General features: G+C 40.2%; 1 protein-coding gene and 1 pseudogene across 5 annotated transcripts in view; both read right to left on the reverse strand.

The window, feature by feature from the left end:
• Positions 1-26507, reverse strand: part of SAMD8 (sterile alpha motif domain containing 8) — a 64541-nt gene that overhangs the window by 8964 nt on the left and 29070 nt on the right. For 3 of the 4 annotated variants that reach the window (XM_084904881.1, XM_084904884.1, XM_084904883.1), the window contains 3 exons: positions 19488-20080; positions 5096-5191; positions 426-543 (listed from right to left, as the gene is read on the reverse strand). In XM_084904881.1, the coding sequence (XP_084761007.1) occupies positions 426-543; positions 5096-5191; positions 19488-20080 (807 nt within the window). Of the gene's footprint in view, positions 1-425; positions 544-5095; positions 5192-19487; positions 20081-24759; positions 24846-26507 lie in introns of those variants that run through there. The other variant, XM_084904882.1, reaches the window with a different exon arrangement.
• Positions 2035-3580, reverse strand: LOC311632895 (heterogeneous nuclear ribonucleoprotein A1-like; annotated as a pseudogene). Its single transcript has one exon. The product of its transcript is annotated as a heterogeneous nuclear ribonucleoprotein A1-like (transcript).

A 26507-nucleotide genomic window follows, 5' to 3' on the forward strand; every position in this document is an offset into this window, starting at 1 on the left:
AAAAAGCTACAAAGTATAAAACAAAAACAAAAAATCAGCCATTATTTAGTACATCCCAGAAAGAGTAAAGTGGTACTATTTTAAATGGAATATAATCAAACTGCAACTTTTAAAAAAGGAGAGATAAGAACAGTGAAGGGACTAGTCATGTAATATGAAGAACTAAAGATGCTGAGGATAGAGGGGAAGGGAACATGATTAATCCAAAGAAATTTTCTATAGATCAATGGCTAGAAGTGACAAAGAGGCAGATTCTGGCTTAAAATATTTACCAATTCATTTCTAGAGGTTTATTACAGATACTGGAAAAACTAAAAAAGCACATTTTAATAGTAAAAGCAAAGTCTTAGCCCTACTGTATAAGTGGTGTCATCAACCCGCCAACAGGAAGAGGAGAAAGAATGATAAAGAAGGTAGCAGGCTACCTTTCCAGTACACTGCAGGTGCTGTCCTGGCACGGAGAGGGAGGTCACAAACATGGTAAAGCAGCGAAGCAAGAATACAGTGCCCATCAGACTACAGAGCCTTCGCAGAAGTATTGACCTGTGGACAGAGCGACCAAAAAGGGAGAAAGATCAGAAGAAAACAAACCAAAATAACCCAGACATCAAATGTTCATTTAAAGGGAAAGCAAGCAGGAATACTACAAGCTAGACTCTTGGAGATTATCAGTGTCCAGTAGAACTTTCTGCAATGATGAAAATGTTACACAACTGCACTGCCCAACATCTGAAATGTAATTAGTACAACTGAGGAACTGAATATTAATATTATTTCATTTTCACTAATTTAAATTTAAATGGTCACATGTGGCTACCACCTACCATGTTGGACAGTGTAGACCTAAGAGCATCATTTCATTGATAAGAAAATATGGCTAAGAGATAGCAAAGAGTTATATAAAAGAAAAAACTAGTACCTAGCCTGACTCTTAGCTTGGTGTTAGTCCTATTACTCATATATTGCTCATAAATTATTCACTTAATGAGAGGTAAAGTTGAATACGTGGTTCTAGGGAAATGATTGCTCATTAATAGCATTGTAAAGTTGTTAATGATAGCCGCTATCTACTAAACGTTATCTTCCCTAATTTAAACTTAGCTCTTGGCTGACTCAGTAGTTGAACATTAACCTATGAACCAGAAGGTCACGGTTCAATTCCCGGTTGGGGCACATGCCTGGGTTGCAAGTTCGGTCCCCTGTGTGGGTTGTGCAGGAGGCAGCCAATAAACGATTCTCTCTCATCATTGATGTTTCTATCTCTCTCTCCCTCTCCCATTCCTCTGTGACATCAATAAAGACATATGTGGGGGGGAAAAATACTGTTTTTTTAAATACTAAGTTTTACATTACATATATCTCTAACAAAAAATTTAAAGTGCATTGTGACACCACTTGTACTGTTATATTATTTTTTTAAATGTCTTAAAACCAAATCAGAGAATGAGATACTTAAATTCAGCGACTATGCTGGACATGTTTTCAAAATGCTACTCCCATCCTAAAAAAAAAAAGCACTGGACACAGGCTGAGTATGTTTTAAACTTCAGTGTGTACACCTGGGATGGAGCCTAGGATTCTGCATTTTACCAAGAGCTTAGGTGATTCTAGTGAAAGTGGCACAAAGTCCACCTTTAAGAAACATTTTCTTTGATTTTTTTTTTGAGGATAGTAAATCGTTTATTGATTACACATGATAATGGATGATACACAAGCTTCATATCCATCTATAATTTTATCTGGTACCATAATTCAATTTAGATATATTGCATAGGATGTGCCAACAATCATTAATAACCAAATGAACTCCACGACTCTGCTTGGGTGACCCTTTTAATGGTGAACTCCAGGTCACAACACAGTAACTGTCAATTCAACCACACCAAAGTTTCTGAAGACAATAGCTTCTGTGCCCAAGCAGGTTGTGAGTAGATTCCATATGGAACCTGGCATCACCCTGAAGGAATTCTAGCTTCACACTGTTGGGGCAATTCACCAAGATGGCTTTAGAGCAAACTAACTTCACACAGCACATTAAAAAAAGACACATTTATTCAGCGCCATGATCAGACTATTACATTTAGCAATCAACAGCATGGATGCAAAAAAAAAAAAAAAAAATCTACATTAAAACCCTTGGTTGGAATGCTTTACACTTTCCACAGAACAGAAACTAAAATAACCTGTTACACAATTAGTCACAAGTACAGTCCTCCAGTTTTTTTGCCCATTCACATGAGTATTGTCTAACACATGTCTTCTTTGTAGCAGCCAGGCCTTGCCACCACTGTGCTTGGCTGAGTTCACAAATCTGTTGTAACCTGTAGCTTCCCTGTCACTTCTCTGGCTCTCCTCTCCTGCTAAGCTTTGTTCCTGGCAGTAATTAAAACCTTCTGCCACTGCCATAGCTACTGCTGCTGCTGGAACTGCCATAGCCACCTTGGTTTCGTGGTTTGGCAAAGTATTGCCCTCCACCACCATAAGGGCCAGAGCTTCTGCCTCCAAAGTTTCCTCCTTTCATGGGCCCAAAATTTGAAGATTGATTGTTGTAATTGCCAAAATCACTGTAGCTTCCACCACCTCCAAAATTGCTTCCATTACCACCGCCAAAGCTGCCTCCACCTCCTCCGTTGTTATAGCTGTCATAGCTGCCACTCCCGCCATAGCCACTGCCCTGGCTTCCATAACCCTGTCCATCACTTCCATAGCCTCTGCTTCCTCCAGAGTAACCAGGGCCGCCTCCTCCATAACCACCATCATTACCAAATCCATTATAGCCATCCCCACTGCCACCATATCCACCGCCACCATGGCTGCCACCAAAGCCACCTCAACCACTGAAGTTTCCTCTGCAACCAAAGTTGTCTTTTCCACCAAAACCACCTCCACGACCACCTCCGAAGTTTCCAGAACCACTTCGACCTCTTTGGCTGGATGAAGCGCTAGCCATCTCTTGCTTAGATAGGGCTTTCCTTACTTCACAGTTGTGGCCATTCACAGTATGGTATTTCTGAATGACAGTCTTGTCTACAGAGTCATGGTCATCAAAGGTTACAAAAGCAAAGCCCCTCTTTTTGCCACTGCCTCGGTCAGTCATGATTTCAATCACTTCTATTTTCCCATACTGTTCAAAATAATCTCTTAGGTGATGTTGTTCAGTGTCTTCTTTAATACCACCGACAAAAATCTTTTTCACAGTTAAGTGGGCACCAGGTCTTTGAGAATCTTCTCTTGAGATAGCCCTCTTTGGTTCCACAACTCTCCCGTCCACCTTGCGTAGCCTTGTGTTCATGGCTGCACCCACCTCCTCCACAGTGGCATAGGTGACGAACCCAAAGCCTCTGGAGCGCTTGGTGTTTGGATCTCTCATCACCACACAGTCCGTGAGCGTTCCCCATTGCTCAGAATGGCTCCTCAGACTCTCATCGGTTGTTTCAAAGCTCAAACCTCCGATTAAAAGCTTCCTCAGCTGCTCCGGCTCTTTGGGAGACTCAGACTTAGACTTGATGCCTGCAACAGGGGGGATTCCAACGATGCTCACTCCACGGCGTTCACCAGCAGAAAGGAGTGATCCAAGGAACGTATCGCCATTTTCTTTGATTTTTAAATATCAAACTTTGCATTTAACTGTCCATTGCTATGCTTTGTTAAATCTAAAAAGGTTTACTAGAAAGAAAACTCTTTCTTGTTTTGAAGAGTTGATAAAATTAAAATCTACAGGGTCTTAGAAGACAAAGCTAAACCAGAGAGCAGTAGGGATACACATGTTTTTAAACCACCTCTGGTTTTAAGCACTATTGCTACAAACCAGGAGAAAATGAGGTGCAACATGGCCCAAAAGTGTCACATAATTAGCAATCATCAACCTGTCTTTTCACCTTCAAAGCACTGAAATTATTGCTGCTTAGGACCTACTGCCCATCACTGCTTTTCCGCAAGCACTCTCCGGTGAGAAGAAAGGAGCAAACATTCAAGAAAGTCTGCTACTCCTCTTCAGTGTCCAAAGACAATGGATAGGAGATCCACAACTTCCTGGCTCTTTAAACTTTTCTTCACTATGCCTTACTTTTTACTTAAACCAAGAAATTTCCCCTCCTAAGGTAGGAAAGGAGCCTCCCTTTATCCTTCTCTTTTTCTAATGAGAAAAAATTTTTCACTTTATATTTCTTGGTGAAAGTGCCAAAGAAGCACTTTCCCTAGTCTGCAATTTCCTCTACCATCTAAAGCAGGGGTCCTCAAACTTTTTAAAGTGGGGGCCAGATCACGGTCCCTCAGAGAGCTAGAGGGCCGGACTATATGAACTACTAATTCCTACTGTAACACCTCGGCTGCGCTCACTGCCCAAAAAACCTGGCGGGCCGGATCAGACTCCTCTGCGGGCCGCATGTGGCCCTTGGGCCGTAGTTTGAAGACCCCTGATCTAAAGTAAAGCCGAAACCGGTTTGGCTCAGTGGTATAGTGTCGGTCTGCGGACTGAAAGGTCCCAGGTTCGATTCCGGTCAAGGGCATGTACGTTGGTTGTGGGCACATCCCCGGTAGGGGGTGTGCAAGAGTCAGCTGGTCGATGTTTCTCTCTCATTGATGTTTCTAGCTCTCTAGCTCTCTCCCTTCCTCTCTGTAAAAAAAATCAATAAAATATATTTTTTAATAAAATAAATAAATAAATAAAATAAAGTAAACTACACTGCCTAGGCACGCACGGTGTGTGTAAAATAACCTCTTTTTTCATGGGCCTCCTCCAAACAGAGAACCATTTCTTCCACTCAAAGTCCTTAGAGGAGTTTCTATCCTTCTACAGAAAGTGACATTTTTTATGTTTCCAAAGAAAGATAACGGCTAGATTGTCAATGGTTGGCCCATGTCTGAACATCACTATTTCTGTTCTTTCCCTATAAAATACACTCAGAATATTACTAAATAATGTAGGTATTGCCTCTGGCGGCCTCTTTTGTTGATCAAAATCAAAACATTCTCCTATGCCAATAACTATAATGTCACAACGACTAGAGAAGGAAACTGCAAAGGGAGAAACAGGTTTGGTGACTTTTACACAAGACAGACAGAACACTTTCGGTGTTTTAATGAAGTGAAATACCTGTGTTTGTGAAGAAGAAGAACCAGGATCCAAATATAGCACAGAATCATGCCACATACTTCTGTCATAGCAAAGGCCCATGGGATTCTAGGAACGCTAGAACAGAAAAAATTAATTTTGGGCTGAAGTATAGCACATAAATGACACCACTCTTTTCAATAAGACATTCTTCTAATAATGACCTTAAAATTGCTTTCTATTAGTATATCTTTTATCTCTTTCAGGAGATGATATTTGGAGAACCTGGATGGGAAAACGGTTTCATAAAATACCCCACTTACCAGAATCTCTTTGTTGTCTGTGATTCCCAGGCATGTTTCTCTGTTAAGAAGTAACAACCCTGCCCTAGCTGGTTTGGCTCAGTGGATAGAGTGCTGGCCTGAGGACTGGAAGGTCCCAAGTTCGATTACCAGCCAGAGGCACATGCCCAGGTTACAGGCTCAATCCCCAGTAGGGAGCGTGCACGGGATCTCTCCTAGAGCTCTTAATCTTCTTGTTCCATTCTAGAATGACTGCCATTTTCTAGTTCTCCTGCATTTGTTAGAATAAAACTTAACCCTCATCTTGGGAATGCCTCTTTCCTAAGATGGATTCTCTGTTTCATAGCTCCCATGTTCTCTTCCTCCTCAGTTTACTTAGTTTTGATGGTGTGTATCCTCCAGTTGTTTTCTGAGAAAGAGGGGCTAGAGGATAAACTTGTTTTAATGTTAGACTTATTTGAGGTTTAACTTACAAACTGAACAACTTGCCCTTTTCAGCTCTGCAGTTCAATGAGTTTCGATAAATATTCAGTCGTATAACCACTACTACAATAAAGGTATAGAACGTTTCAGTGAGTCTCTTGGGTAAATACCTAGGAGTGAAAGTGTCAAGTGTATGTATAACTTCTTAAGAAGCTATCAGACTGTCAGTTGCATCATTTTGTATTTCTACCAGCAATGTATGACAGTAACAGTTGCTTTGAATTCTCACTAGGCCTTTTTTATCAATTTTTTTTTTCCATTTTAGCAATTCTAGTAGGTGTGGGGTTGGAGAGTAAATAAATTGAGGCTTGCAAATTTATAAATATCCTTGGATCTAGACTTATATCTAATTGGTAGTTTGCCTGGACCAAGAATTCTAGGTTAGACATTATTTTCCCTCAGGGTCACCCATCGCCCTAGCTGGTTTGGCTCAGTGGATAGAGCGTCAGCCTGCAGACTGGAGGGTCCCAGGTTTGATTCCGGCCAAGGGGACATGCCTGGGTTGTGGCTCAGTCCCCAGTAGTGCAGGAGGCAGCCAATCAATGATTCTCTCTCATCACTGATGTTCCTCTCTCTCTCTCTCTCTCTCTCTCTCTCTCTCTCTCTCTTCTTCTCTAAAATCAATAAAATACAATAGTAAGATATGTATACATATAATACCTTAAAAATCAATAAAATATATATTTAAAAACAAACAAACAAACAAACTGGGAATGCAAATAGGGAACAGAGGAACACTTGAAAAACAATCATGTTCTCACAGATAAGAGATGTCGCATTCTATGAGATAGTAACAGCAGCCTATAAAAAAAAGTAAAATTCAGATAAAAAGTTTTTGGAAAATAAAAAATGGAAGTAGCCCAGCTGGTTTGGCTCCATGCTTAGAACATTGGCTCACACACCCAAGGGTCATGAGTTCTATTCTGGTCAAGGGCACATATCTCCATTGCAGGCTCTATCCCTGGCCCCATCAGGGCATGTGCAGGAAGCAACCAGTTGATGTGTCTCTCACTAATTGATGTTTTTCTTTCTCTGTCTCTCACTCTCTCTCCCTCCTCCTCCTCTCTCTTTAAAAAAAAAAAAAAGCAATGGGAAAAATATCCTTGGGTGGGAGGAGGAGGAGGAGGAGGAGGAGGAGGAGGAGGAGGAGAAATTTAAAACCTAGCAAGATAATTGGAACATAGATTTGCTGAAATGGCCAGCATATAGAACAGAGATGAAAAGAAGCAGAGCCCTGGCTAGTGTTGCTCAGTGATTAGAGTGTTAGCCACGCACCGAAGGTCTTGGGTTTGATTTCTGAAGGGCACATACTTGTGTTGCAGGTTCAATCCCCAGCCCTGGTCAGGGCACGTGCGAGAGGCAACCAATTGATGTGTCTCACATTGATGTTTCTATCCCCCACTCCCTTCTACTCTCTCTAAAAAAAAAAAAAAAATCAATGGGGGAAAAAATGTCCTCAGGTGATGATTAACAAAAATAAAAAATTTTTTATTAGAGGAAAAAAAGTAAAATCAATCCAGGGGGCCCCACAGTGAACAAGTGGGATTTCTTATAAAGAAAATGAAGGGAAGATATTATCAAAGATATAACACAAGGAAATTTCCCAGAGCCAAAGGACATGACTTTCTAGATTGAAAGTGCCCACTGAGCACCCAATATAAGAAATGAAAAATTTCAAAATACTGAATATAGCAAAAGATCCTAAAAAGTTTCTTAAGAGACAAAACAGGTCACATGCAAAGATTGGAAATCCAAATAGCATCAAACTTTTAGCAACAGTACAAACTAGAAGACAATGGAGCAATGCCTTTAACTTTCTGCTTTTTCTGTTTGCATTGGTCTGTTTTTCTCAAATACTTGGTGATTCTTGACTGACCATTTATATTTGATAGTGAAGTACTAAAAAACAACAACAAAAACCTGATGCTCTGTGTGCATGGACAGAGCTTGTCAAGCTGCAGATTTATTTCACTTGTAATTGAGCAGAGGTCTGGTAAATGAGATAGGGGTATCTTCCTACAACCGTATTTACAGTTCTTTTCTCTCGAGTAGGTTTTCCAAAGAGAGGACTGTTCTCCTGCTTGGAGGACTGGGACTGGGTGGGAGTGGAGATGGGAATAAGTCTGGCTACTTAAAGAAGCTAGAAGTCTCAGTTATCATTATGTAGATTTACAGTTAATTCTCTTGAAAACATACTGGAAAACATGCATCTTTGTTCTCATGTGGGCCTGGTGACTCCAATTCCTGAGTCCCTCACATTCAACTACTCTGGAGAATACACTACCTGTCTTCTATTGTAGTAGAGCAGGTCTAAAAAATTCTTTAAATGTATTTTTATTTAAAAAATATATATATTTTATTGATTTTTTACAGAGAGGAAGGGAGAGGGATAGAGAGTTAGAAAAGAGAGAAACATCGATCAGCTGCCTCCTGCACACCTCCCACTGGGGATGTGCCAGCAACCAAGATACATGCCCTAGACCAGAATCGAACCTGGGACCCTTCAGTCCGCAGGCCAACACTCTATCAACTGAGCCAAACTGGTTAGGGCTCTTTAAATTTATTTTAATGAAATCTTCCATATTGACTCCTATTGAAATCTGGTCTTGAGATATGCTTGGTGCCTCCTATTTTGAGTTTTCCTAGAGCTCTATGGTACAAATAAATTCACCTTTTGAGCATTGCTAGTCCCAATCTCACAACAGGCACTTAACTTCTACTTTCCAATTTTTCATTATTATCACTATTTTTGCCTTCATGGGATTAAAGAGACTTCTTTCCCTTTTGCTGTAATTTTAGTGGAGTGTTGAGAGAAAACTGTCAAATATGTACTCAATAGCTCATACTTATAATACAAAGCTTTCTAAAATGCATTATACCTGTACTAGAGGCCCGGTGCACGGAATTCGTGCATGGGGGAGTGTGTGTCCCTCAACCCAGCCTTCACCCTCTCCAATCTGGGACTCCTTGAGGGATGTCCGACTGCCCGTTTAGGCCCGATCCTAGTAGGGTTAGGCCTAAACGGGCAGTCGGACATCCATTTCACAATCCAGGACTGCTGGCTCCCAAATGCTCGCCTGTCTGCCTTCCTGATTGCCCCTAACTGCTTCTGCCTGCTAGCCTGATCACACCCTAACCACTCCCCTGCCAGCCTGATTGATGCCTAACTGCTCCCCTGCCAGCCTGTTTGCTCCTAACTCCCCTCCCCTGCAGGCCTGGTCACCCCTAACTGCCCTCCCCTACAGGCCTTGTTCCCCCCAACTGCCCTCCCCTACAGGCCTGGGTCCTCCTTCAACTGCCCTTCCCTGCAGGCCTGGTCGTGCCCAACTTCCCTCCTCTTTCAGCCTGGTCACCCCTAACTGCCCTTCTCTGCAGGCTTGATCGCCCTCAATTGCCCTCTCTTGCAGGCCTGGTCCCTCCCAACTGTCCTACCCTGCTGGCCTGATCGCCTACAACTGCCCTCCCTTGCAGGCCTGGTCCCTCCCAACTGCCCTACCCTGCTGGCCTTCTTGTGGTGGCCATCTTATGTCCACATGGGGACAGCCGTCTTTGACCACATGGAGGCAGCAATCTTGTGTGTTGGAGGGATGGTCAGTTTGCATATTACTCTTTTATTTGATAGGATAGAGGACTGATGTACGGGAGGGGGCTAGCTGGTTTGCCCTGAAGGGTGTTCTGGATCAGGGTTCCCTTGGGGCGTGGGGCGGCCTAGGCGAGGGGCCACACCCTCCAGTGACTCAAGTGGAGGCCCTGGTATCTGGGATTTATTTATCTTCTATAATTGAAACTTTGTAGCCTTGAGAGGAGGCCTAGGTCAGCTAGGGTGTGCAGAAAGCTTGGCTTCCTCCATTACTGGGGAAACACAAGCTTCCTGCTCACTCCATGGCCACAGCCATCTTGGTCGGGTTAATTTGCATACTTGCTCCTGGTTGGCTGGTGGGCATGGCTTGTGGGTGTAGCGGAGGTATAGTCAATTTGCATATTACTCTTTTATTAAATAGAATATGCCTTTTTCCTGGATAGAATTTAATTTTCTTTGATAATACAGAGTCATCACTGTGAGCACTGATTATTACCTTGAACACAATAGAACAGAATAATGATTTCAAGGACTACTGAGAAATAAAGGGCAGTTAAGCCCCAGATTGATTCTTTCCCCAATATTTATGTTTTCTTTTTATAGTGCTTCTGTGTCCTCTCTTGCTATTATGGTTATCAGCTGGCCCTTCTCATTGTTCTAAGTGGGCCTGCCGCTAGAAGCATCCCTATCTCCTTCTAATTTTGTTTATGTTGTGCTGAAGCTCTTGGAATTGTGTCAAATAAGCTTCAGAAGCAGATTCTGAAACAAAGATCTGTGTGAAAGTGACTAGGAGTGTTCCCAAGGGAAAACCATAGCAGTGGGGAAATGAGATCAGGAAGGCAAGGAAGCAAGGCAAATCTGAGACATCAAGCACAATCCCAGGTGGAACTCAGGCAAACATAACTTTGTCTCAGTCTTGTAGGGCATTTGGGGGACAGTGTAGGTTGTCCCAATCAGGCCAAAGACAAATGAAATATTAATACCCTACTTCCCCAGCCATTGGTTAAGGGGTGCTGTTAGAGAGATGTACATTTCCAAGCACTTTTGGCTTCTTTTAAAGCAGGCAAAGTGCACTCCAGCAGTCCAAGAGCAGCTCTCCAACAAAGACACATTTGCTGGATGTTGGGAATACCAGTGAACAAGAAAATGGAAACCAGAACGGAGGATATAGGAAGAACACTGACATTACCTGCTACCATTCTCCTATGAATAAGGTTTAGATACTTAAGAGCATGGAGCTTTGTAGTGGATGACACTATAGAGAGTTCGGCAAAATTTGTTTTCAAATCCCCATTGTGACTTGAAAACATGTTCATACAAAAGTTTGTACACTAATGTTTATAGCAGCATTAATAGTAGGCAAAGATTAGATACATAACTCAAATATTCATCACTGATGAATGGATAAACATGTTGTAGTATATCTATACAATGAAATATTATTCTGTAATAAAAAGAAATAAAATACTGATACATACTACTATGTGGATGAATCTGAAAAACACGCCATTGCCTAGCTCCGTGCTTAAGCATTGACCTATGAACCAGGAGGTCACAGTTCACTTTCCAGTCAGGGCACATGCCCAGGTTGTGGGCTCGATCCTCATTGTGGGGCATGCAGGAGGCAGCTGATCAATGAGTCTCTAATCATTGATGTTTCTATCTCTCTTACCTCTCTCTACCTCTCCCTTACTCTCTGAAATCAATAAAAATATTAAGAAAACATTAAAAAAAAAAAACACACCATTATGTTAAATGAAAAGCCAAACACACACACACACAAAAAGGCCATATACATGATTCTATTTATATGAAATGTTCAGAACAGGCAAATCTATGGAAACAGAAAGTGGTTGCCAGGGTGTGGAGAGAGAAAGAAATGGAGTATGACTGATAAGAGATATAAATATCTCTTGGGGCCAAAGACAATGTTTTGGAATTAGTGGTGATAGGTGCACAACTTTGTACATATACTAACAATCACTAACTTGTACACTTTAAAGACTTCATTACTCTTCCAGACTATTTCCCCCCATTATGCCTTGTTATAGTCATCTATAGACCACAGCATCCATTATATCATTTCTGTCATTCTCTCCAAAACTACACCTGTTATAATTTGTATTCTTCTGACTCCTTTTTTTAACTTCTCCTCCTATGACCCTGTCTTTTACTCTACTTCAGAGACCCACACCCAGGGTTATAACATGGATCTTGTCATTACCAAGATTATTCTTTATAATCTTAACTTCAAGAATCTTATACTAACCAATACCTCTTATTCTTTCAGACTACAACTTCAATAACTCTGAGATCTAAAGTTCATTGATCTTATAACATCTTCACTGTCCTTTATCTACTTCACATCCTCACACCCCTCCTTACCCACCTGAGTCCATGTACAGTCATTATAATCACTCCCTTGCCTTTTCTATTTTATTGATTTTTGTACAGAGAGGAAGGGAGAGAGATAGAGAGTTAGAAACATCGATGAGAGAGAGTCATCGATCAGCTGCCTCTTGCACACCCCCCACTGGGGATATGCCTGCAACCAAGGTACATGCCCTTGACCAGAATCGAACCCGGGACCCTTCAGTCCCCAAGCCGACGCTCTATCCATTGAGCCAAACCGGTCTTGGCTCCCTTGCCTTTTTTCCTTCATTGTACAGCCTAACCAAATTTCAACCCTGCTTAAATCCAATTCTCCACCTATTCCCTGCCTGTATCAGTGGTAAAACACACAATGCCAACACAACTACTAACTAAAGAAGGCCCTTAGTGCTGCTATTATATCACACAAATCTATTCACTCTCCTAGATAACTATTTTACACATTATCCTTTCTCCTCAAACCACCAACCTTCTCTCCATTTTAACTCTCTGTGTGCAGAGAAAATAAAAACAATCAATTAATGGAACATCAGGAGAATAAACAGCAACCTTCTTCCTCTGTTTCATTCTTTTCTACATTCCCCTCTATTTTGGATGAACAGTCCATGTGCCTACCAGCCTCTCCTATTCACTGGATCCCATCCCTTTTCAAGGACATGACTCCAAAAATAGTATCCTCTTTCCTCCAACATCATCTCGCCCTGAAATTGGGCCATTCCTGTAATATAGTCCATCCAAAACAAAACCCTGGTGATTCCATATCCTTTCTTCTTTCCCCCAAACTACAGCTTCATTTCTCTGCTACCCTTAAAAGAAAACTTACAAGACTCGATTGTTTCCAATTTCTTCCCTTCCAATGTTTTTTACTTTTTAAAAATTCTGATCATACCAAAAGAGAAGTTGAATAGTTTATATTTTTCACTTATATCTATAAATTGTTTATAATAATTAACGTTTTTCTATATTTTCTCTATTCACTCTTTCTATAAATACCTATCTAAATACACTCTTGTGGAGGAGACTGAACTCCCCCCAAAGTAAGTTGCAGACATTATGACACTACTCCCCTAAATACTTTAACATGCATCTCCTAAAAACAAGAATATCCTTTTCATAGCCCAATACACTACACTCACGAAACTGTAACACTGGCTTAGTGCTATACTATATCATTTAATATGAAGTTCATAATCAAATTTTCCTACTCAACCCAAAATGCCCTCTTCAGCAGTATTTTTTTTTTCTTGACATAGGATCTAATTAAAAAGTTCACGCATTGCTCTTGGTTGTGTCTCTTCAATTTTCCTTAAAATTCCCACTGCCTGGCTTTAGTCTGCCACAACAATGACATTTTTGGAGAGTCTAAGTAAACTAGTTATCTTATAGAATGTTACATGTTCTAGATTTGTCTAATTTTCTCAGAATTAGATTTAGGATACACATTTTTGGGCAAAATTGTTACATAAGTGATTTGTGAACACCATATCCAATGCATATAATATCAGTTTGCCCCCCTGTGAAGATACTTTAATCACTTGGTTAAAATGACACATGCTAAGATCTTGCCATTGTAAAGGTATCTTATTACAATTGTAATCCTATCTAATAAAAGGGTAATATGCAAATTAACTATCACTCCTTCACAAAGATGGTGGCGCCCATAGCCACAAGATGGCGGCGCCTAGTCCTCTCAGCCCAATTGGAATCCCCCAGTCCTGAGGGGGTGGCTGCTGAGAGCGGGAAGCATGAGCATTCTGCCCAGTTGTGGTGGGCTTCTGGGCCATGGGCATGGAGTGCCCAGGCCCTGCAGAGAGCTACTGATGCATGGATTTGTGTGCAGGGCTACTAGTTAAATAATATGTGAGATGATACTTTCAGATCATGTCACTATCCTACTCCCCAATGGCATTTTACTTAATGGATTTTAAATGTATTTTATTGATTTTGTACAGAGAGGAAGGGAGAGAGAGAGAGAGAGAGAGTTAGAAACATCGATGAGAGAGAGTCATCGATCAGCTGCCTCTTGCACACCCCCTACTGGGGATATGCCCGCAACCAAGGTACATGCCCTTGACCAGAATCGAACCCAGGACCCTTCAGTCCCCAAGCCGAGGCTCTATCCATTGAGCCAAACTGGTCTTGGCTACTTAATGGATTTTAGCATCCACTAATTTTAGTATCCACTTGCCTGAATAAATGGAGGTTACAAAATAGTCCATCCACATTATTCTTTAAGAACTTTCCCTTGCACCCTCCCATTTTTTGCTTGTTTTATTTATCACTGTAGATTCATAGATTTTTTTTTAATATATTTTATTTTATTGATTTTTTTTTGCCCCCCCTCCCTTCCTCCCGTACATACCCTCCCTCCCCAGAGTTCCATGTCCATTGGTTGAACCTATATGGATGTACACAAGTTCTTCGGTTGATCTACTATCTCCCCCAGATCTTCCTCCCCTCCCCACTGTAATTCGACAGTCTGCTTGTTGTTTTACTGTCTCTATATCTGTCTCTTGTTTCATCAATTTATAATGTTCTTTATCATCCACAAATGAGTGAGGTCATGTGGTGTTTCTCTTTCATTGATTGGCTTATTTCACTCAGCATGATGTTCTCCAATTCCATCCAGGTTGCTGCAAATGATGAGAATTCCTTCTTTTTTATGGCAGCATAGTATTCTATTGTGTAGATGTACCATAGTTTTTGGATCCAATCATCTGCTGATGGGCACCTAGGCTGTTTCCAAATTCTGGCTGTTGTAGATTGTGCTGCTATGAACATAGGGGTGCATATATCCTTTCTGATTGGTGTTTCTAGATTCTTGGGATATATTCCTAGAAGTGGGATTACTGGGTCAAATGGGAGTTCCATTTTCAGTTTTTTGAGGAAACTCCACACTGTTCTCCACAGTGGTTGCACCAGTCTGCATTCCCACCAGCAGTGCACGAGGGTTCCTTTTTCTCCACAACCTCGCCAACACTTGTCGTTTGTTGATTTGTTGATGTTGGCCATTCTGACAGGTGTGAGATGGTACCGCATTGTTGTTTTGATTTGCACCTCTCGGACAATTAGCGACTTAGAGCATGTTTTCATGTGCTTTTTGGCCTTCCTTCTGTCTTCTTTTGAAAATATTCTATTTAGGTCCATTGCCCATTTTTTAATTGGATCATTCATCTTCCTTTTATTTAGTTGTATAAGCTGTCTGTAAATGTTGGAGATTAAACCTTTATCAGTGGTATTATTTGCAAATATATTCTCCCACACCGTAGGCTTTCTTGTTGTTTTGTTGATGGTTTCCTTTGCCGTAAAAAAGCTTTTTATTTTGATGTAGTCCCATTTGTTTATTTTCTCTTTAGCTTCCATTGCTCTAGGGGCAGTATCCGTGAAGAAGTTCTTTTGGCATACGTCTGAGATTTTGCTGCCTGTGGATGCTTCTAGTATTTTTATGGTTTCCCGTCTGATGTTTAAGTCCTGTATCCATTTTGAGTTTATTTTGGTGAATGGTGTAAGTTGGTGATCTAGTTTCATTCTTTTGCATGTGTCTGTCCAATTTTCCCAACACCATTTATTGAAGAGACTGTCTTGACTCCATTGTATATTCGTGCCTCCTTTGTCAAATATTAATTGAGCATATTGATTTGGGATTCATAGATTCTTTTTCTTATACAATATAGGGGTTGGCAAAAGTAAGTTTATAGTTGTGAGTACACAAAAGTTTATTCTTATATTATTCATTAATTGCTGTATTACAATTGTAAACATACTTTTCCACACTCCTGGATATTATAATTCATTACCATCACTATTCTTTTTGATGTTTTAACTGTCCAAATTTGATCAGTGGGAGCCCCTTCACACCAGCTCTTATGTTCTTTTGATATGTTTCCAGTGGTTTTGTGCAGTTCCTTGCTTTATGGTAAAGATCTACTTCAGGCTCATTTTTTACTTTCCTTGCCCCAGACTTAAAATCAGCCATTTCTCTAAGAAATCGTGGTCTGGGGTTCCTTTTAGGAGGGACTGATAGTTAGAAACCATAATCTAAATACTCATGGTGCTTACTGCTACTAAGTTTTTCCTATAAATCTTTCATATTAGTTCACAGAATTCTTCCTCATTTTTAATTAATATATATAGATATTTTTTTTTTTTTTTTAAATATATTTTATTGATTTTTTTACAGAGAGGAAGAGAGAGGGTCAGAGAGTTAGAAATATCAATGAGAGAGAATCATCGATCAGCTGCCTCTTACACACTCCCTACTGGGGATACACCTGCAACCAATGTACATGCCCTTGGCCAGAATTGAACCTGGGACCTTTCAGTCTGCAGGCCGACGCTCTATCCACTGAGCCAAACCAGTTTTGGCTATACAGATCTATTTTAAATATATTGTTATTGATTTCAGAGATGAAGGGGGTAGAGAGAGAGAGAGAGATCAATGATGAGAGAGAATCATTGATCAGCTGACTTCTGCATGTCCCCTGTGGGGATTAAACCAAAACCTGGGCATGTGCCCTGACTGGGAATCAAACTGTGACCTCCTGGTTCTTAGGTTGATGCTCAACCACTGAGTCACACTGGCCAGGTGCCTCATTCTTTCTTATCATTAAACAGTACTCTATTGTGTAGATGTTCCATTCAACTAGTTTTTCATGGATAAGCATTTAGATTATTTTCAATATATATATAATTATTACAAATAATGCCACAACAAATAACTTTGTGCATATGATGTTTCATATTTGTGGAGACATACTTTTACATAAATTCCAGTAAGTCTTACATTCTCTCTTGAATTCATTAAAACCAGGCTTTTGCCCTTTTAACTTTTGTCAAGGTAACTGATGACCAACATGTTGCTAAATCATCGGTCAATTACCCTCATCTTACTTGGCCCCTCAGCAGCACTTAACATGGCTAATTATTAATTATTCCTGCCTTCTCAAATTGTTTTTTTGTTTTTTAACTTGGCTTCCAGGATACATACTCTCTCTCTGCCCTGACATTCTCAATCTTCTTTGTCAGTTACTTCTCTTACCTCTAAATGTTATAGTAATGTTCTTTGGCTCAGTTTTCAATTTTATTTTCCCTCTCACTCCCTAGGAGACCTTATCTAAGCATCATAGCTTTACCTATACTCGTAACTCTTCCAAATCAGCCTAGATCTCTCTGGATTCTAACTCATCTTCCCATCTCTTACTTGATTTGGTATAAAAGATAGCTCAAACTTAACATGTCTAAATTCAGACCATAAATCTCTCCAAGTCAGCTCCTTCTACAGTCTTCCCATTTCTGTAAAGGGCAATTCCATCCTTCCAGATGCTCAAGTAAAAAATCTTGGGATAATTCTATTTTTCTTTTTGTTGTTGTTAATCCTCCCCTGAGGATATCTTTGCATTGATTTTTAGAGAATGGAAGGGAGGGTGGGAGACAGAGAGAGACACATCAGTTGATTGCCTCCCACATAGGTACCAATCAGGGAAAGGGATTGAGCCTGCAACTGAGGTACATGTCCTTGATCAGAATCAAGCCCAGAGTCTTCACTCCACAGGCTGATACTCTATCCACTGAGCCAAACCAGCTAGGGCTTTTCTCTTTCACTCATGCAACTCATCACAAATCCTGTTGGTTATATCTTCTATATATATTTAGAGAGAGATTGACTCTTTTATACCATCTCTACCACTACTATCCTCATCCAATCCATCTCATCTTTATCTAGATTAATTTAGTAATTTATCTAATCCCTGCTTTCTTACTCCCAGTCCCCCAGGCTATTCTTTCTTTTTTTTCCTCCACCCTTTTTTTTATTTTTATTATGTTATTATATGTGTACATATCTTACCATTGCCCCCAACCTCACCCCACTCCCATACATGCCCTCACCTCCCAGTGTTTTGCATCCATTGGTTATGCTTACATGCATGCATACAAGTCCTTCCGTTAATCTCTTATCTTCCCCAGGCTATTCTTATACAACAATTAGAAGGACCTTTTAAAATGGAAGTTAGTTCACTCTAAATACTTCCCAATGGCTTCCCTTTCACTCAAATGAAAGCTAAAACTCTTAGAGCTGGTCCCTGCACAATCTGGATTCCTGTCTCCTCTTGGACCTCATCTGTAACTGTTCTCCCATCTCTCATTTGCTGTTCCTTACACATGCTAAAGCCATACCACCAATTTCAAATTTTTGCACGTTGCTGTTGTCTCTGCTTAGCATACTCATTCCCAGATAGCCACATGCTTTCTTCCTTACTTCCTTGGGAGTCTTTCTTTTCAGCTGGGAAAACTGTATAGAATAGGGAAAGAGATATAGGGACCTAACAAACTTCTTGAACAGCTTCCACTCAATTCTTATTTTAGTACCCACCACCCTTTCACCTCCAATATCCAGAGTTTTGAGGAATCTGAAACATAGATTGGATTAGTTCTTAGTTTTCTTGACTACTTGTTTTAGAATTAGGTTATTTTAGGTTTGCTAGTTGCCACTCATCTGCTTTCAAACTTCCAAAAATATATGGCTGTTTTCTTCTCTTTTATCTGATCCATTCTTATGGGTGTATAACTTAAAGCAAACAAACATTAAAAACCTCTATACTATGCTTTTAGTAGAGGTTAGAGAGGGGACTAAATATGGATATATATGTCATTGTGCCATCAAAGTGGACATTTTAATACAGTTGATTAAAAAACATGAATTATTAGGCACCTTCAAAAGGGCACAATACTTTATAAAAATAAACAAGAAACCACTACAAACTTTTAAAATACTTTTTAAAAAATCATAAATATAGCCTTGGCTGGTATGATTTGGTTGGGCATTGTCCTGTGCACCAAAAGATTGTCGGTTCAATTCCCAATCGGTGCACATGCTTGGGTTGCAGGCTCAATCCCTCATAGGGGGCATGCAAGAGGAAGTCAATCGATGTGTTGCTCTCACATTGATGTTTCTCTCTCTCTCTCTCTCTCTCTCTCTCTCTCTCTTCCCCTCTCTCCTTTCCTCCCTCCCTCCCTTCTGTCATCCTCTCTCTCTAAAAATTAATTTAAAAATCTTTAAAAACAATAAAAATAAAAATGTAGATGTGTGGACACCCTTAGTTTAAAAATAACAATCACAAATATAAAAACCAAGTTTTGAGGTTTGTTTTAGTCTTATTTTTCACACACACACACACACACACACACACACACACATATACGTGTGTGTGTGTGTGTATATATATATATATATAAAACATATTTTTATTCATTTGGAATTTTATAAAAACAATGAATCAGTTTGTATTATTTGTGATAATCTCGATTTATTTGGTGATACAGGAGACCTCTCTGTATTTTTGGAAAAGCAGAACCCTGATCATCATTTTTTAAAAAAGTAACCAAATCTCATTTATTACAAATTTCTGGGAAACCCCTTTAAAATCTGAAGTGCCCAGGGAGCTATAATATAGTTACAGAAAAATAAATTAAATAGTGGTCTCTCCCACTCACCTAGAGTTAAGGTCTGGTTTACTATAACATAAAAAGGCAATTTCAAAGCATATTATTCCAAATTATCAGATAAAGAAATGAAAAGGATATACCAATCAAAAGAACAATAACAGTTATTATAAATATGTTTCTATCATTGCTGGTATAGCAATCTTCTATAAATTTGGCAAATAGAAACAAAACTTACCTGTCTAAGAATATATCTGGGAGTGGTGGGTAGGTCTGCATGTCAGGCACTCGCTCATGGACTATAACCATAATGAAAGATGTAAATCCGAATACTATAAAAACATATATACAACTCAATATGGTCTTCCAGTACTCTGGGTCCAATCTTCGAACAGAATGTTTGTTTTTACCATTCATGTATTGGTATTGATCAGAATTCAAATCAATGATGGGTCCATCACAGTCATGTGTAGGCTCTCCATTACAGAGCCACTCTGCACTCTGAAGAGCACTGATGAAGGGGGTCATGGAACTCATGGGACTGTCACTGTTGTATCCCATCTCTTCTAAAACATCAATATGTATTTTCTGCAATTTCCGGACGGAAAGCATTAATCTTTTAATGTCCCCTAAGACTTTGATTTCCAGAGGGGGAGACCGGAGATCATATTCAGTCAATGTTAGCAATGTGATTCCATCAAGTCGGTGCTTATTGCATAATATGTCCACATATTCAAAGAAGCCTTCATCCTTCAGCCAAACAGCCACATGTTTGGTTGTCCAGCGGCGAATGCAGAGTTGATTAGGACCAGCCATTTCCTCCTCCACTGTCTGTCAAGGGAAAACAGAAAAACAAAACAAAAACTTCAGTGTGTCTTAGCAACTCCTTTGAAGACCAAATACACATAAACATAACAGAAATGGTAATTTACCTACACTGCCCTATTGGTTTCTAGAATGAAGAAACAAATCCTATCTAATAAAGAGGGAATATGCTAATAGACTGCACCTTCCTCAAAAATGGTGGCACCCACAGACACAAGATGGTGGCGCCCAGTCCCCTCAGCCCCACAGGAGAGCCTGCCTCTGGAGTCCCCCAGTCTCCTCAGCCCCCCAGAGCCAGCCCGAGGCACAGGCAAGCCTCGGATGGCAGTTGCTCAGCCGCCCAGGGCCGCTCGAGGCTCAGGTAACCAGAGCTGGCTGAAGCTTGCGCTGCTGGCAGTGGCAGCAGCAGAGGTGTGATGGGACATTGCCTTCCCCTGATTGCCGGGTTGCCTCTGGCCCCTGAAGACTCCCAGACTGTGAGAGGGGTCAGGCTGGGCTGAGGAACACCCCATTCCAGTGCATTAATTTCCATGCACTGGGTCTCTAGTATTCAATAGTGAGTGGTTTTCAATAGATTAAAAGTCTAATAATTTTATGCATATAACCCCATTATCATAAAGGAGGCTAATGACCAAACATTTTTACAAAAAAATTATTTTATAAATTGCTTTAGCAGCCATAACTTAATTATATAAAGCTTACTATTGAAAGAATTGTTCCTATGCTGGGACCTCCTCGGTAGAAGGGCTCACTAGCAGCCATTTCTGTTTACTCTGCCCTGGTGATTCCCTGAGGCCCTACACCATCCAATTTGCAACCCCCACCCAACCTGTGTGCAGCCACTTTTGCATATGAATGACCTGTCCTTGCTCAGGCTTCAGACTTTGCTAAAATCTCTCAAACAAGCTGCAGCTGGGTCAGGAAGCCCCAAACCTATCAATAAGAGGCCCAAGACCCGGCACTAGCATCAGCCTGCCTTGCTTCACAGCGGGGCCTCACCTGGGGACTTCCAAACTAGATACAAAGAGGAGGAATCTGCAGATCTCTCTGTAGTTCCTGCTGGGTGGCCCCAGGCAGTGGCTGACTTTGCATCTCTCTGGAGACCCAAGAGCCAGTGCACCCAGTGGTCAGCATTAGACCATACCAGATTACAACTCTACACATCCATAAGTGACACACTCAAGGGGCCAATTCAGTAAGCACCAAAGCCCCACTCAAGCAAGTCCTGCTCCATAGGGGTGCCTCCTGCACAGAGCTCTCCCACTGTAGTTGCAGCTGGTTGCCATAGCCAATTGGCCTGGAGGCCAATTCCTCCCAGTGATATCAAAAGCAATCAAGTCTCAATTGTAACAAGACTGTGCATACAACCTAGAGTGCTCAGCTCAGGTGAGGGAGGCTAAGCTACTGGGCCCTTTAGGACACCTATTACACAAGGCCACTCTATCAAATTAAGGAGACATAGAAGCTCTACCTAATACACAGAAACAAACACAGGGAAGCAGCCAAAATGCAGAGACAAAGAAATATATTACAAATGAAGAAATAGAAGAAAGCAAACTATTGGATATAGATTTCAAAACCACAGTTATGATGTTACTCAAGAATCTTTTTGAGACATCAAAGGGACTTAGTGGGACTTTTCAGGATCATAGTGAGAATGCCAAAAAATGGAAAAGGACCAGTCAGAAATTAAGCACATAGTGACTGAAATAAAGAATAACATACAGGGATTCAATAGTAGAGTAGAGGATTCTGAGAATCAAATCAATGATTTGAACTATAAGGAAGCAAAAAAACACCCAATCAGAAGAGCAAAATGAAAAAAGAATAAAAAAATATGAAAATAATATAAGGAGCCTCTGGGACAACTTTAAGCATACTAACATTCACATTATAGGGGTGCCAGAAAAAGAGAGAGAGCAAGATATTTGAAAACCTATTTGAAGAAATAATGACGGAAAATTTCCCCTACCTGGTGAAAGAAATAGAAGAAAAAAAAGATAAAAAATATGAACATTGAAAAAGTACTAATAAATATCTATCAACAATTAACTCTAAAAATAAAAATAAGTGAATAAGAAATCTGATGAACAGAATAAACTGTTGAATAAAATAGAATCAGAGGCATGGAAATAAAACAGGCTGACAATTCTCAGAGAAAGAGGGGTAAAGGGGGGAAGAGATTAAATAAAAATCTTATATGTATACTAGAGGCCCAGCTCGAGATTTCAATTGTGCCAGGAAGTGCCCCACCTCCTGCTGTGTGAGGAGGCACCCGTGAGGGCTGGGACCTGTGCCTGATTCACACAGCACCGGCCACTGTGGGAGGCAGGCTGGACCGGCGCCAAGGAAGGTCGGGACCCAAGCCTGACTCATGCAGTGCCGGCCTTCGAGTGAGTCAAGCTGGACTGGTGCCAAGGGAGGCCGGACCTGTACCCATGCCTGACTCGCAGTATCCCCTGGCCCCCCTGCCTGTGTCCGCCCCCTGGCCCCCCTGCCTGTGTCCGCTCTGGGGCTGCCCGAGACGCCATGCTGGCTCGGGCAGATCCCCCTGCCTTTGTCTCCGTCTCCACTCCGGACCTCACCTGGGCACTTAAAGCCTCCTCCTGTCTGATCGTGACCCATTATGGAGTCCTGGCCTAATTTGCATATTACCGCTTTATAAATAGAGATATATGCATTACCTATGGACACAGACAGTAGGGTGGTGAAGGCCAGGGATGGGGCAGGAACCAGGTGAAGGGAAACAATGGTGGGGGGGGGGGAGGTGTAACGGTGGGGCATCTGTAATATTCTCAACAATAAAGATTTTTAAAATAATAAAACAAAACAAAAAAACCCCACACCACAATGGTAGATAACTAATTTCAGACACCCCTTTAGATTAAGCATATTTTTTGTACTATGCAAATAATAATTTCTATAACACATATATAGCTTTTAAACTAGATATAAGTATTTATAAATATCTTATTAGCTCAATTTTTTCTATACTTTGAATATTCCCTTGTAGAACTGAATAATGAATTTCCTTCTTAAACTTTCGAGATTTTAGTGATAAAAATTTTAAACCAAAACTGTCATTTCAACAAATCCATAAATTTGAGGACCCAAACTTTATATTGCATATTATAAATGGTTAAGAATGTATTATTCCAAAAAGTACAAATAATTTTTATTACATTGATCCCATACAGCACTGTTTATGTTCTTTTTCCATTTTAAAACTTCCAGTAACTTGGACCAATATCAGGTTTATAAACTTTATCAGGTACACAGGAGACAAAGGCCTACATGGGAAAAACCTATTTCCCTAAAATACTTTCTCAACTACTAAGGCCTGTGGTTTTCTGACATTTTCCAGATCTCTCAAAACCATATTTCCTTCTGAGATGATTTTTATAAAATATATTAGGCAAACTTTAAATTACTTAATAAAGAGTAAAGAATGATACAACAAATACCCAGATCCAATACAAATGTTCTGTTTCTTAATATGAGTATTAGTTTACAGATATGTTGTTTGTGAAAATTCATCAAGCTATATATACTTATGAGCTACACTTTTCTCTACATATGTTAAATTTTATTTTAAAAGTTTGCTTTCAAAAGCAAAACAAAATATAAATACAAGTAAATGTCCTTTCCTGATAGCATCCCCTTCCTCTACTCCCAGATGTAATAAATAATTCCTGATTTTGGTATTTACTATTCCCTTAGAACCATGGTCGGCAAACTGTGGTTTGTGAGCCACAGGCGCTCTTTGGCCCCGTGAGTATGGCTCTTCCAAAAAATACCACAACCTGTGCGAGTCTATTTTGAAGAAGTGGCGTTGGAAGAAGTTTAAGTTTTAAAAATTTGGCTCTCAAAAGAAATTTTAATCGTTGTACTGTTGATATTTGGCTCTGCTGACTAATGAGTTTGCTTTAGAACATGCATTTTTGGCTATGAAACAGCTTCTATGCTTCCTTATGCTGAGGAAAGTAAAAAACTGCTACTGTTCTGCATTCTCTCCCTACCCACACACACTTTTGACAAAATCACTTGAAAAAGGCAGATACTTAACTATATGAGCACCACTTACACCATCAAAAAAATTCAGCAAACAAGAAATACTCTCATTAAATATTTACTTAATAATTACTAAAAAGCAATCCTAGTTTTTAGAAGTCTTAAATCATATTTTGTTTCTAAACAGAAATTTTAATATTATCAATACACAATAGCTTTCCAGTCTTAGAAAATTAACAGCATACCCATCCATAAGTTATCTGCACATTTAAAAAGGCTGTCTAATTCTTATAGATTGGGAGCTACAAAATACTCTTTCTCTACTCTTTTATCTATAGCGTATAATCACCTGTCCCAAATTTATTCACTTTAACGCATGGAATTTACACACATTGATGCATATCACTGAACACATAAATATACATAATATTCCATTAATGTATGGTTTCATTATGTTTTATTTATATACATAGCCAGGTGGTTTTATCCTACCCACTAAGGTACGAATATATCTTTTCCCCAACCGCTCTGAATAAATTACTTCATCCTTGAAAATCCAACAAGCACATGCTATAATTTCTGCAGCAGTTACAATGCAGCTCATTCCACAAAACAAGGCTTGACTTCTGTTATTTTACTTCTATGCTACCTTTCACCTTTTTCCAACAGCTTACCATCAATGGGTTCCAAGTCACTCCCATCCTTGAAGCATTATTTTTCAGTATAGTTCTGTATCATAAACTGCTCAAAATGATCTTCTTTTCCATTGTTTTTTTTTTTCTTTCTTATATGACCAGTTCTTTAGACCCTCAATCAGGCTAACAGACCAAGCTTTGATGGCTGTGGTGTGTTAGCTACTAGAAAATATGAGTTTTCAAACAAGGAAGACTCCTGGAAGTCTGTGAGCCTGCTGTGGCAAAGCCCTAAAAACATGACGCATTCCACTGTTGTGCTTCATCGGGTTGGGGCATGTTCTTTAATTGTATGCTACTGCATATAGTTAGGGGCCCATACTTAGCTAACTCTGTGAAAACCTGCATTGAAGAGGTATATTAAAAGATGATAAAAGGCTTAGGACCAATTTAATATTTATGTTGTGCTAAAAGAACTACAGGAAACAGGAGGCTTTAAAGGAAGAATATGACTGCTATAGATTTCATACAAATCCATAAAATGAAAAAATGAGATTAGTAAATGTTTAAGAACACTTTTGGCTTTAACCAATAATTAATACGAATCAATTATCAGTTAAAGGGATTTCTGCTTCTGACTAAGATTTAACCTCCCACCTGAAAGAACCAAAAAGCAGACAAAATATATGAAGTAGGGGAAACAGTTTCAAGACACGGGGCGTCAGATGACAAAAGAGATCCCAAGAGACAGGAACTAACTAGGTGAGCCCTACTGCCCCAGCTCACTGCCTTGAGTGTCTTTAGACAGAGTGGCACCGGACAGAAACTGGATGAGGCCTGGCAGACTTACAAGGTTGAGGAGATAGAGCTGAGAGTCTGAAGAGATCAAGGTGGCTAGTGTTCATGGGATAGAATACTGGAGAGCAGAAAGATGCACGGGGAATTTGTTATGGACTAAACAAGTCCGTGTCCCCCCAAAAATAATCCATAACCCCCAGTGGGATAGTGTTAGGAGGTGATTTCATCCTACCCACTGAGGTACAGTCATGAGGGCAGAATCCTCATGAACGGAATTAATGCCTTTATACTGGTAAGAGATACCCCAGAAAGTTCTCTCATCCTTTCTGCTCTGTAAAGACAGAAGAGGACCATTTATTAGCCAGGAAGTGGGACTTCACTAGACACAATCTGCTGGCACTTTGATCTTGGATTCAGCCTCCAAAACTATGGGAAATAAATGTGTGTTGTTTAAGCAACCCATTTTTTTGTTTGTTTGTTTGTTTGTTTGTTTTTTGTTTTTTTTGTTATAGCAGCCCAAACAGATTAAGATGGGAATCCAGAGATCTGCAGAGTCTTCCTTGAATGTGAGGTTGAATGCTGATCAGTGCATGTGTGTGACGAAATAAAACAAGACTGAAAAAAACAAAACAACCACCCAAAAGATTAGAGGGAACAGTGCCCAGTACTTACTCAAGGCCAATAACAGTGCCTATTACAAACAGCCAGACTGAAAAACAGTATCTTATGATTCATGGAACACTGGGTGGATTATACAGGAAGATCTTATCAGAGTACTGAGGCAAAAATTAATCCCAAAGCAGTAATTTTTAATGGAGGGGGGCACAATTTGTAAAAACATACGGTAATTTCTGGAGATATCTGGTTGTCACAACAGGGGCTCACCTAAAAGAGGATAGCTAGGGATGCTGTTAAGCCTTCTGCAATGCACAGAACAGCCCTTCACAACAAAGAATTATCTGGCCCAAAATGTTAGTGTCGATATTAAGAAA

The sequence above is a fragment of the Pipistrellus hanaki genome (genome assembly GCF_964339955.1).
Source record: "Pipistrellus hanaki genome assembly, chromosome: 14".
In the NCBI taxonomy this organism is placed as follows: Eukaryota; Metazoa; Chordata; class Mammalia; order Chiroptera; family Vespertilionidae; genus Pipistrellus; species Pipistrellus hanaki.